At 40.3% G+C, this 14058-nt stretch overlaps 1 protein-coding gene across 1 annotated transcript in view; it reads right to left on the bottom strand.

Moving 5' to 3' along the window:
- The window catches only part of cdkal1 (CDK5 regulatory subunit associated protein 1-like 1), a 239447-nt gene that overhangs the window by 74168 nt on the left and 151221 nt on the right, over window positions 1-14058 (bottom strand). Inside the window, exon 10 of the mRNA XM_080040162.1 lies at window positions 13416-13561. Coding sequence (XP_079896288.1) covers window positions 13416-13561 — 146 coding nt within the window. The remainder of the gene's footprint in view (window positions 1-13415; window positions 13562-14058) is intronic.

A 14058-nucleotide genomic window follows, 5' to 3' on the forward strand; every position in this document is an offset into this window, starting at 1 on the left:
AAAAATAATTGACATGTCAGGAATTTTTATTTGTACATTTTGAGTTGTTTTATTATTCTCACTTTAACAGATGAAAATAAACAAGTGAGATGGGAACATTTTCGTTTTTTTATTTAGTTGCATAATAATTCTGCATACTAATAGTTGTGCACATATATATATTCTCGTAAGAAAGAAAAAACCTCACTTTTACTTTCGTAAACATTCAGGTTTAGGTTCATTAACATTTTGGATTGACCGAGAGCACTGTAGTTGTTCAAAAATAAAATTAATCCTCAAAAATACAACTTGCCTAATAATTGTGCACACAGTGTATACATCTTCTCTTTTAGTTATTAAGTTAAGAAGCGGTTTCTTAGAGATAAACATCTATTCAAAAGGCATGGAACTATCACATCAGTGGCAACAGAAAAAAGAAGGGTGAAAACTGTGTTACGTAGAAAAGACTTGATTGATGCTGCATTTGGTTGTTTTCTGCTAGACAGGTAATTAACTGATTAATTAGTTTTAACTAACTAATCATTTGATGAATCATTAAGCTGATAGTCACTAGAGCCCAACGACGGCATCATTGGATTATTTTCTTCTTTTTTAGAGTGAGGAAGAACCTGTCAGGAAAAATCAATTAGTGTTCCTTTAATGAGTGATTTTTGTCAGTAAAAAGAGCTGCAGAAGGACTATGAGAGTCCACGGGACAAACAGTTAGAAGCTGACAACATCATCTGACAAAGATAATAATGCCAAAGAGGAAATGTGTTTTTTTTGTATTTTGTTTTCCATAAACTTTATGTCAAGGTAAACAAATTTAGCATGAGCCTTAGGTAAGGCGGGCGGCTTGCCTTCTTTTAGAGTCAGACTTAACTCTAAAGCGCTGCGGGAAACACTGACAAACATTGTCAATGTATATTTCCCTGTGTAATCAACCCAACCATGTTGATGCCTGTCTCCATTATTCCTTAAAAAGAGGCCATGCCCAACATGTGATGCTCAATTGCCACAAATAAGAGCTAAGAAAATCATAATTTGGCCACATACAAAAACACAACATAACATAACCATCATTTCACCAGCTCTTTCTTTCCCATTAGTATAAGATACAATAACTTGATTATCCTGAAATAAATTTGTCTTGGGCAAAAGTACTGACCAAAGCTGCATACAACCAATACATTAAATATCAATCAATCAGGCCATACCAGTAGAAAGTACAATACATGCCATGCCAGTATGACTAACAAGACAACCAATGTATATTAGCTAACTGTCAATATTGTATTAAAATAGGTCTAATATAAGTTTTCATGGGGTTAGATCCTGGCAGCAAAGCTCCCTCCCTGTAAACAATCAAGTGTGCAGGAATTTAGAAATACGCAATAACACAAAAGTGCGACTGGAATAACGGTTGCGTAATGGTTAAGTAAAAAAAAACAGTATCACTCAAACACACACTTTCTCTCTGTCACATGCACACACAAACATCAAGTGTGTGAGTGAAACTGTGTGGTAGAAAGTGAGCTTTGAAAGTCAGGATGACTCAAACTCTGAGCAAGAGGAACATGATATGACAGAGAGAGACTGGAAGGTGAGTCAGACAGTAAACAAGATGTGCTTTTAGATGAACCCAAGTGTCAGCTGACCTTGCGTGTGTGTGAGCACATGGAAAAGTTAACACCTTGCTGCCTTCTTCCTTGACTTTCCATTATGTTTGTCAGAGGCTGTTTGTGTTTGTGCAACGTTGTACCGCCATGCTACGGCACCTTAACTCCCAGTCAAGCACACTTGTGAAGATGCAGGTGTTGGCATTCCTGCTAGTCTAAACACACCACTAGCCCGAATCTGGTCAAACACCTATTTTGGTGGCCGTTAGATAGGACAAGATATGGTTTGTCTGTACGGTATCGTCTGCACATTTTATGATGCCACATTTGATTTAGGATAAATAAGAAAAACACCATTGAAGTTTAATGATAGTTTTGAAATCAGAGGTTGAACATTATGAGAACAAACAATCTCCAGGTGCATCTAATCTGCAGTCTAATTTGCAGTTTGTCTTTGACCTACTGTGTAGGTGAGAAACAAGTAAAGATACCTTCCCATACCAGTGTAGAAAAAGGATTTGTTTGAAGGGAAAAAAGGAAAACAAACACCAGCACATATTTTAAGCAAGTACAGAAAATGTAAGTCAAACATAACCTCAGTCCTTCAGTCACACATAACCTTGGGTTCAAACCCAGGTTAAAGCCTCGCATTGATAAGAATGACAATGATAAACTAGAGCTTGTGAGTAAGGGCAATATTGACTGACCACTTCTGTGTTGTCTGACCAACTTCACATTTGTCGTGAAATATGTAAGCTGATAATGGATAAGGAGGCAAAGTGAAGAATGCCATCTTTCAAAAAAAATTACAGTGTTTTTTAACTTAAAATAAACAGGCTTTGAACATTATGGTGATGCAATTCAAATTAAGGAAAAACACCTTGTTCTTTCGTAATTATTGTAGCATGGTGCGTAACAGGGGTTGGGCTGTTTTGCCACCTGCCATATGTGACCACTGGGAGGCAAAGAGTTTCACTGCTGTTCAGACCCGTTTGGAAAACGCGCACACACTTGCTTTTTGCATGTGTTTATACTCTCTGTCCATCACTGTTTTGCTCCCTCACTCTTTCATGCACACACACACTTACCTACTGATCCTGCAAGTATAAATGTGTGTTCAGTTCTTTCTTAAGACAGACTCCAACTAAAAAAATAATACTAGTAGATTAGGTTAAGCTGTACATATCCTGTGTGCGTGTGCGTGCGTGTGTGTGTGTTGGTGGTTTTTGGGAAGGAAATATGGTATAATCCGGAGGAAGCGTCAATAAAACAAGATTGTAAGGAACTGCAAAGAGTAATTAGCCACAAGCAGTTTCTCTTGCACGTGCGCGCACACACACACACCTCAGTTTCAGCTTGTTGTAAAGTTAATGACTCGCTCTCTGCTTGTTTCCCGTTATTTAAACTGAGCCAATTCACAGCGCTAGACTTATTGACACACACAGACAGGTATGTTGGCAGGAAGGTTCCCTACCGCCTTCAGTCCTTCCTGGATTAAATCACTTCTACACACACACACACACACACACACACACACACACACACACACACACACACACACACACACACACACACACACACACACACACACACACACACACACACACACACACACACACACACACACACACACACACACACACACACACACACACACCGACCGGCAGCATGAACCAAGAGCATAAACAAGCAACACAAACTGATAAACAGTAGTCCTGTGATGAAAACATAAATACAGAATGTTATCCTTTAATCAGGTGGCAAACTCTAAACATCAATTCATAAGGAAAGTGTGTGAGTGAGTTTCCTCAACCAGTCCTGCCCGATAGATTTGATTCATAGTAACTAAAAAATACATTTCAGGAGCTGCTGACACCATGCATTTGGTATTCAAATATCAAAAACATATACATATACAACATATATACACTCAACAAAAATATAAACGCAACACTTTTGTTTTTGCTCCCATTTTTCACGAGATGGACTTAAAGATCTAAAATTCATTCCAGATACACAATATTACCATTTCTCTCAAACATTGTTCACAAATCTGTCTAAATGTGTGATAGTGAGCACGTCTGCTTTGCTGAGATAATCCATCCCACCTCACAGGTGTGCCACATCAAGATGCTGATCTGACATCATGATTGGTGCACAGGTGTGCCTTAGACTGTCCACAATAAAAGGCCACTCTGAAATGTGCATTTTTTTGCTTTATTGGGGGTCTGGGGACTCAGAACCAGTCAGTATCTGGTGTGACCACCATTTGCCTCATGCAGTGCAACACATCTTCTTCGCATAAAGTTTATCAGATTGTCAATTGTGGCCTGTGGAATGTTGGTCCACTCCTCTTCAATGGCTGTGTGAAGTTGCTGGATATTAGTGGGAAGTGGTGCACGCTGTCGTATACGCCGGTCAAGCACATCCCAAACATGCTCAATGGGTGACATGTCCGGTGAGTATGCTGGCCATGCAAGAACTGGGACATTTTCAGCTTCCAAGAATTGTGTACAGATCATTGCAACATGGGGCCGTGCATTATCTTGCTGAAACGTGAGGTGATGTTCATGGATGTATGGCACAACAATGGGCCTCAGGATCTCATCACGGTATCTCTGTGCATTCAAAATGCCATCAATAAAATGCACCTGTGTTCTTCGTCCATAACATATGCCTGCCCATACCATAACCCCACCACCACCATGGGCCACTCGATCCACAACATTGACATCAGCAAAGCGCTCACCCACACGACGCCACACGCTGTCTGCCATCTGCCCTGAACAATGTAAACCGAGATTCATCCGTGAAGAGAACACCTCTCCAACGTGCCAGACGCCATCGAATGTGAGCATTTGCCCACTCAAGTCTGTTACGGCGACGAGCTGGAGTCAGGTCAAGACCCCGATGAGGACGACGAGCATGCAGTTGAGCTTCCCTGAGACGGTTTCTGACAGTTTGTGCAGAAATTGTTTGGTTATGCAAACCAATTGTTTCAGCAGCTGTCTCAGTGGCTGGTCTCAGACTATCTTGGAGGTGAACCTGCTGGATGTGGAGGTCCTGGGCTGGTGTGGTTACACGTGGTCTGCGGTTGTGAGGCCGGTTGGATGTACTGCCATATTCTCTGAAACGCCTTTGGAGACGGCTTATGGTGGAGAAATGAACATTCAATGCACGAGCAACAGATCTGGTTGACATTCCTGCTGTCAGCATGCCAATTGCACGCTCCCTCAATGCTTGTGGCATCTGTGGCATTTTGCTGTGAGACAAAACTGCACATTTCAGGGTGGCCTTTTATTGTGGACAGTCTAAGGCACACCTGTGCACTAATCATGATGTCAGATCAGCATCTTGATGTGGCACACCTGTGAGGTGGGATGGATTATCTCAGCAAAGCAGAAGTGCTCACTATCACACATTTAGACAGATTTGTGAACAATGTTTCAGAGAAATGGTAATATTGTGTATCTGGAATGAATTTTAGATCTTTAAGTCCATCTCATGAAAAATGGGAGCAAAAACAAAAGTGTTGCGTTTATATTTTTGTTGAGTGTATATACATATGTGTGTGGTTTGGCAGATTCGACATGTTAAGTCACAACTGGCCAAAAGTAGATTGGGGCTGCTGTGTTGGTCCATTACTGTAACTTTAGTTTCCAAATGGTAAATCTGACATCTCACACCTATTGCACACTTAAGGCAGCTGTGCAGAGGTGAGAAAGGAGCCAGGGTTCAAAATTCTCTCTTTTTTAAAATAATTTCTACACACAATTCAATTTGACACAAGTGAAAATGTGACAGTGTGCCCATTATCCACAGTTTTTAACAATATGTTGTCTGTCCCGGACAAAACATATTGTTGGAGAAAGAAAAGGCAGATGTCCCTCAGCTGGGATTTGGGAAATTCTCTCAATATCTTTGATTCAGTAGCCAGTGTCAAATTACCTTTGGGGGGGAATTCCTTAATTCCAAGGCTCATGGAAGACAACACATATTGTTTTCCCCAAACAGGAAAAGCCTTCCATTAGAAGTGTGGTGGGTGGTATGTTTCGTGAAGCACGGACAGAAAAACATGACGTGACATGTCCAGCGTGTGGACATCTCAAGAGAGCTGCTTAATGGGGACATGTTTTAAACACTCCAGTGTGCGTGTGTTTCTGTGTGTTTGTGTTTGCGAGACATTTTCTGTGCCTGTGATGACTATACCAGGCTGTTTTCTATGTATATTGTTAGCTGAATGGCTAAATAAGGGTTTTTAAATCAAAGACAGAGTCAAAACAACACGCATAGAAACCCTCTCTGCTTCATTGACTGTACCTGCTGAATCATCAGCCCTGGAGGGAAAGGGAGAAGAGACAGCGGGAGTGAAATGTTGACACGTCCCACCAGTGTGGCAGGTTATGGCGGCAAACCTGTCTCACTCAATACTCTCTATCCCGCCTCTCTTCTCTTCTTTCCCTCTCTTTTTCCCTCTCTTGTCTTATCTTTTTCTTTTTTTTCCCCAAAGCCTTTAGAGAGCTGCTGCCGCCCGCCCGCTGCCGCCCGCCCGCCCCCTCCCACCTGCCTACCGGTGAAACATTAGCCCGGGCTGATACCTTAAACCCGCTAATTGTGCGAGTGCACGTGTGAGAAATAATGAAGGCACGTCTTCAACAACAAACAAGAGAGAGAGAGAGAGAGAGAGAGAGAGAGAGAGAGAGAGAGAGAGAGAGAGAGAGAGAGAGACTGGCTCCACACTGAGCACACACACACACACAGCACAGTCACGCTACTGATACATGTGTCCTGCCGTAACCCAGGGAAGCTTTGATATAACCCTGTCAATCCGCGTGCCATAATGGAGATGACTAACACACGTATACACACACACACACACACACACACACACACACACACACACACACACACACACACACACACACACACACACACACATCTACTGAATGTAAAAAACAAAAGGTTATTTTTGGTTGCACCCTCTTGATGAAAACATGCCATCTTCAAACTGTTTTGGTGTACTAGTCAAAACCTGTTTTGACCTGGGGCAGATTGGTGTGAGCATCCATCTACTAACCAATAAAATAAAACAATATGGTCAAGAGCCAGATTTGATTGAAGCGCTTTGGGATTCACCAGGGTGTTTTGCATGTTTAAAAATAGGTGAAGAGATGAAATGTTCTCTTCACTTTATAGATAGAACAGCAAGTGCTTTTAAAAGCTAAACCACTAATAATGTGAGACCACCCAAAGACATGCCTGTCTCTGTTGCGGTTTTGAGTTTATTCTACTGATCAGTTCTACTGATGATTTTTCTAATCGTGAGTTGTCAGGGAGGGGGGGGGGGGGCGCGGGCTGCCTTGATTTCCAAGTGACCAAAGTTTTTCCAAGTGACCAAAGTTTTTTTTTATTTTTTATTTTTTTTGTGCTAGCTAGCGATGTGTGCTTGTGTATGGTCATATCCGCGCGAAAGGCCGCGATTTGCAGTAAAAAAATGTCCACGTGTTTCACCAAGTGTCTCTGTAGGCTATTCAAAAATAAATCAAGCAAGTTAGTAGACTAACAATAACATTAATGAATTATTGGTTATCGCATCACAGAAGGCCTATTGGCCTATAATAATAAAAAAACACCACCTTAACTATGTTTACAGTTTAAATTGTTTTTGAATAAAATGCTCTTGTTTCTCTGTCCTGAGATTCACACAGACTGAGCAGTCTTGTTTAAATGTTACAAATTGAGCTAATAAACTGAACTTTTAATTGTTTTGCTGCAGAAGTTATCTCAGCTAATTTTTTTTTATCTAATTTGATAATAAGGTGATTGTATGCAGAATGCTCGTGCCAGAAACTTATACAGTGGTTTTGTACAGATAAATAACTAAATATTAGCAGGTTCTCAACAGTATTTCAATTTAGGGGGGGCACGAAAACATTTCTGTCCCCTAGGGGGGGCATGACAGAAAGTAATTGAGAACCACTGCCATAGGTCATGTTGTACAGGTCGGAGATCATTTAACCAATCAGCTACTAGGATCAGACAGATTAATCACCTGTTGACCCGTTCAAATGCACAATCCTTTGGGACCACACCTGTAAAAGATGCACAGCTGTTGCATCTGGACATGCCCTCAAATTCATTTAAACAGGTAATGAGGTACTAATTAAATAAATAATTTAAAAGTACATTATAATGTTAATTAAGCTACTATTGCTTGCTAATTTTGGCCTAGCAGCATTATTGTAGAAATCTATTTTGCATGTGTGTGAGTGTGTCCTTGTGAGAATGACCTCTATGGGTTTTTTTGTTAATTGAAAGGGTGTGAGGAGGTCAGGGAACCCATAACCTCCAGGGTAAACAACCTAGAGGGAAGCCACATAATCTCCTTTCTGGTAACACAATGGTTTACACACCCCACCCCCTACATGTGCACGCGCATACACACACACACACACCAAAGTTCAACATTAAAACTGCCAGATTTTTGCTCCTCTGCACACATACACAACCAGTCCCCAAGCCATCACGGATGCATAACTATTCTCTTCCAGGCGTTTCATCTTTGGTCCCTGTGAATCAAAGACTCTTAATCCTCGAGAGCAGTTGGGGGAAAAATCATCCCAGATACTGTAGGCAAACTATACCAAACAACTGTGGAGAAATCCTCTGACCGACCACGTTCACTTACTCTTTTAACAGCCTTATTCCACCATAACAGGATTTTCTCCATATATCATTACATAAAGACTGTACTTCATAATGTGAAATTAATTGATAGAAGCAAAGAGAAAAGGGTGTAAAAGAAAAATATGGTCTGTGTTGGCAGATGAGGACAAATGAACAATTTTAATGGAATAATTATTCCACTGATTGTTTGAAGTATGTGTGACAGAAAACAATTCAGTTATTATAACTTGAAAAATCGGGTTATGACATTCAAAGGAGAGGGGATATGCATGAATTTAGTGGTAAAGCTCCTTGTTTTAAAACTTGCAGTGTCAATTTGGCTAAGTATTATAGCAAAAGAACAATGGAATTATACATAATATTCAAGTCATAGCTATAAGACTGGAACAGAAGAATGAAAAACTTGAGATGAATGAATAGTCTTCAGCAGAGTATTATTTTAAAAAGTTAAACTTATGCATTACAAAAACAGCATGTTGTGTTTCAGTGGTGCTTTCATTGTTCTCCAGCACCTCCGCAGTGGGAACAAACCAGTCTGTTTTTCATAATGACCACAATCTTGCACAACACACACAGGATTGATTTTTCTCCACCAATTCCTCTACACATGTCAGTAAGGGTCAGAGAAGGCCTGATAAGTGTGAGAGAACTTCCAGTGACAGGTGACTTTGGCATTTCGACCTTCAAGGCAGCCCCTTAAAACTGGATACATGTTTAAACTGTGGAACAAATCAAAGTGTTTTGAAACAAGATGTCTTCTGGTCATCAGTGTGAAAAATGTACTTTTGTTCCATTTTCTCCCCAGGGTGCGGCGTTTTCTTATTTTCAGGGGGAAATGAAAATACAGACCTAATTAGCGTGACTTCAATTTTGTTTAACTTTCCACTGCTGGAAACTTGCGTCATTGTTCTATGGAGGCTATGGTGGCCTATCGTGCTGTAATCTTTTCCAGTTGTTGAGCTGGGACATTTTGTAGATTTCATTTTTTCGGGATTTGGTAATAGTTACTGCTTCATGATTCATATAGTTTTGTGTCTTAAGTAAGTTAATTTTCCTGAAAAAGACAACAATGTAAGCGTACTGGTCATAAACTCCCAGGGATCCCTTACAGAGGAGCAACAGAGGCTGTATTCTCACTGTACTCCTGTTTGAAGGTATTTGATATTGTATGCGAATTCTTTCAACCCAGATGTTTCGCGAAGGGTGGCCAATCATTTTCTGATATTGTCTTCTGAAACTATGCAATTCATATTTTGTTTCAGTTTCCACATTATCCTACATTGTTTATTTCCACTATTCCACCGTTTTTTTAGAGCCACTTTTAGTGACCAGGTGACTCAAGCCACTCAGCAAATGAGATGTATGAACAAAGACAGGAGCTTTCAAACCCTCTTGCAGAGAAGATCCCCATTAAACTGAATGTGTGCCTGGAGCAAAACAAACAAAGAAGAGGAAACCAGCATCAGCTATCTTTAAAAAATTACTCAAGTAATGTTGCCTGAAGTTCATAATGGAGTTCAAGATCTGCGGTCATGAAGGACGTCAGGGAGGGAGGGCTAATGTGTTTGTGTGTGTGCTCTGAATGTATGTGTGGGAGCTGCTTTTCTGATAAGGAAGGCCAGAGGTGGTTGAACCCTCATGACCTCTGCACTGTTGGTGGCATTAAGTTCTTTGTAAAGAGAAATACATTTGTCTTGTGCTGTGTGTGTGTGTGTGTCAGTCAGATAAGCTCTGACCTCACACATACCTGCACAAGGTTCCTGTCCATCATTCTTTGAGGTGAACTTCATATGGCTCAACAAAGGACACACTGTGAGGATCTACATCTGCAACAGGCACCTGTGAGTCTGACTCACAACCACACAGTCACGCACCGGCGCACACAAACACACACACAGCTTCACCTTTTCACAGTCTTTCTTGTTTGAACGAGTGCACAGTGTGAAATGTAGAGAGGGATAGCTGCAGGGCCTATTGTTCGATGTATTGTTTAAATTAAAAAACAAGTGTTGTAAGTGTTATTTGAATACTTTTGAGCACAAAAGGATATTTGCTGATAATAAATTAATAAAAGTTAAAATAAAAAAATATGAAAGACAGATGTCTCAGGATTCGATGCCTTTAAAGACAGAAACACACACACACACACACACACACACACACACACACACACACACACACACACACACACACACACACACACACACACACACACACACACACACACACACACACACACACACACACACACACACACACACACACACACACACACACACACACACACACACACACACACACACACACACACACACACACAGGGTTTGTTTTTGGCATGTCCAAAGCTCTGGCCCCTGTCCCAGACCATGAACTGCAACCCAGCTACTAAAGCTGCAGCCAAATGGGTCAGACCACTGGATGTGTAATGGTATTGATTTCACACAACCAACATCACCCGTGTGTGCGTGTGTTTTAGCAACAGTAGCCAGAAATTGAGTAACCACACACACAAACATGCACGCGCACACACACAAACATATATACAAAGCCTAAAAGGGTAGCCAGACAGTCTATGTAAACACGATCTTATGACGTAATGCCCTGTGTGTGGAGAGTGTGTGTGTGTGTGTGTGTGTGTGTGTGTGTACGGTAGTTATGTGTCTCCCATGACCACTTGGAACAGTGTGTTAAGAATTCAGCCGGATCAGTGTCACTGCTGGATTTCTTTTACACACAAGAAACAAAAAAAACAGAGACACGGGTAGAGACTCAAGCCAAACAACAGTCTAAAAAACTATTCAGCACACGCACACACACACACACACACACACACACACACACACACACACACACACACGCACACACACACACACACACACAAACACAAAGATAAGCATTTGCGTCAGCGTTTAAGCAAACACAGCGGTATCACTCCTCAACTTAGGGCTCTTAAGGAACTTAAATGGGAAGAATTAAAGGAACGGCGAAAAAACCTTCCAATCAAGTGGAAGAAATGACCGCACACTGCGCCCAATCACAAGCTTTCATTGCTAAGAGACAGACCTGAGTGCTGAGAGGAAGACAGACAGGCAAGATTCCAATTACAAGCTATTGACCTGTCACCCACACTTGCACTCAAGTACACAGAAAAGACAAAGAACTGAGAAGGAAAAAAACAGACCTGTATAGAGATGACAGATGGGGGAGAAAAACAAGTGCCAAGTTACTAAAAGCAGTTGTCAGTGAGGAAACAAAAGAAACCACTTACACACATACAATCCAAGAGAATGTATGATTAGAAAACTCCTAGGCGTTGTACTGTATAGACATTTTCAAAAGACATTTTCCACATTCATTTCAAGTTTTTAATGCATCGACCATCAACAAACTGGACGACTACTGACTAGCTTCTTAGGTTAGCATTAGGTTACATTTAGCAGAATTCTGTTTTATAGCACAACCTTGAATAGTGTTAGGGCCATAATAGAGTCACACAATCAGTGCAGCCACAAATACAGCAGCTAAGTGGGATAATCATTCTGATGTTTGACAATTGCCTAAGGAGCACTTTTAACATAACAAAAATGAGTTCATGGGTTGAACAAAAAGTGCAGACTAACTGATGACAATAGAGAAGCCTTAAGTCAAAGACAGAACGGAGACAGTTTTCAAAATAATTGCTTGTGTGTTCAGGTTGGTTAGGTTTCCACAAAGTGCCAGGGGGAAAATAATAAAAGGAGAATGGAATGGGGAAGAATGTGTCCGGTGAGGTGAGAGAGAGTGTGTCACAGTGATCTAAAGAGACATACTGACTCACATAGTGCCTGACCAACAAATCCCCCCACAATAAAACCATGTCCATTCTGTGATTTGACTTTAAAACAGTATTTACTGTCTCTGTAAATCCCTGACATATATATTAAGCATAAACGACTTTATGCTGTTCATAATCTTCAACAGGCATATAATTCCAGGAAAAAAAGGTCATACTTAAAAATAATGGCCGGGCAACAACAATAGCATGCTTAAATATACCACTGCATACATGCCAATCGTTCTACTGAATCACAAACTGAGAAAAAGCAGGCCGGCCTAAAGATTTAAAGGCAGAAATGTGACCCCAAAGTCATTTCAATATGAATCCGTTCATAGGGTATTATCTGAGCCTCAAAGCTATATTTGTTCACCATCTTTGACATGCATTGGCGTACTTAAATCATATTCAAACTCGATGATGGATTATCTATCGTACAGTGAGAGATTAAGTTTGTAGCATTTCTTATCTTATGTGCCATGTCAGAGTTCAAATCCATGCATTATGTGCATGTTTCAGAATTAGAATTGTGGATTTGTTTATGGGGGGGAGGATTAATCCATATCCCGATGATCAAGTTTAGCTCGAAAATCCATGTGTGTATGTGTGTCAGTGGTTATATGTTTAGAATACTGTATGTTTGAACATCCAAACGGTGCTGCAGTCGGTTCTTCTTGAACCTTTTCTATAAATCCCATTTCTGACATGTTTAACCTTGTAAAGTCCTGATGGATGAGAACAGACAAAGAGGAATATGACATATACACTTAGCATGATGAAAAACATTCACGCACAACTTAAATAAAACATTCACCTATATCTAGTTTCACAAAGTTAGCCAGAGAGAGACGTTTGATGTTACATTTTAAAAGGTGCACTATGTAACTTTGGGTGTGTCGGAGAAGTGAAAATTTTCGAAGGTATGTTTTCATAACTGAAAAAAATAAAACTTTCCTCACAGGAAAATTGGATAGAAAACTACCTTAAAAGTTACTATTTTTAAGGTAGTTTTTTTACAAACACATTATTGTCTTACATCTGGTTCCAGGTTCCTCACATTCATTTTGTTTTGATTTATGATGATAGAAATAATCAATACTAAGAATTATATGTTCAGGAAATACGTTTGCAGGCTCTGCAAATGTAAAAAAAAAAATCCCCCTCCTCTAAAACTGCAGTGCACAAGTCAGTGGGAGAAGAAAACATGTAACATTTAAGTTGGTGTCATCAGGACACAAACGCACAACACACACACACACACTCAACATTTCAGAAACACAGGTCCATTAGGACTCCATATATCCATTCTTTCCTACCTCTCTTTGAGGAAGTCCACCACTCGTTTGAAGTCATCGATGCAATATTCTCTCTTCATGTCCATCAGGACGCTGTCTGAGGCAGACTGCACAGGAACATGAAGGAAGCCATAGACACGTGGATGATTCAATATCTTAGCCATCTCCTAATGAGACACATAGGAGAGAGAGAGAGAGAGAGAGAGAGAGAGAGAGAGAGAAGAAAGAAAGAAAGAAAGAAAGAAAGAAAGAAAGAAAGAAAGAAAGAAAGAAAGAAAGAAAGAAAGAAAGAAAGAAAGAAAGAAAGAAAGAAAGAAAGAAAGAAAGAAAGAAAGAAAGAAAGAGATTGGAAGACAAGAAAAAAAAAAAATTAAGTATTGTTTTTTAATGTATGGGTCATATCACGACAATGTGGGAATTTGTCAGCAGGTTTGTATACCCAGAGAAAAAAAGGCAGACAGTAGAGTCCATTCGCCAACAGAAACAATAACTCTGTATTTGTATTATTCCTATAAGGTTTAGTCAGTGCAAACATACTAAACGAAGGAGCAAAATCTCACCACAGCCAGGGCGATTGATAGGCAGCTAGCTTTGAATAAATGAAGGTTCCATTAAGATTCCTGCCTTCTTTCTGTTCTCTATTTTGATCCCGAATGTCTACAAT

The sequence above is a fragment of the Ammodytes marinus genome, assembly GCF_949987685.1.
Source record: "Ammodytes marinus genome assembly, chromosome: 13".
Classification (NCBI taxonomy): Eukaryota; Metazoa; Chordata; class Actinopteri; order Uranoscopiformes; family Ammodytidae; genus Ammodytes; species Ammodytes marinus.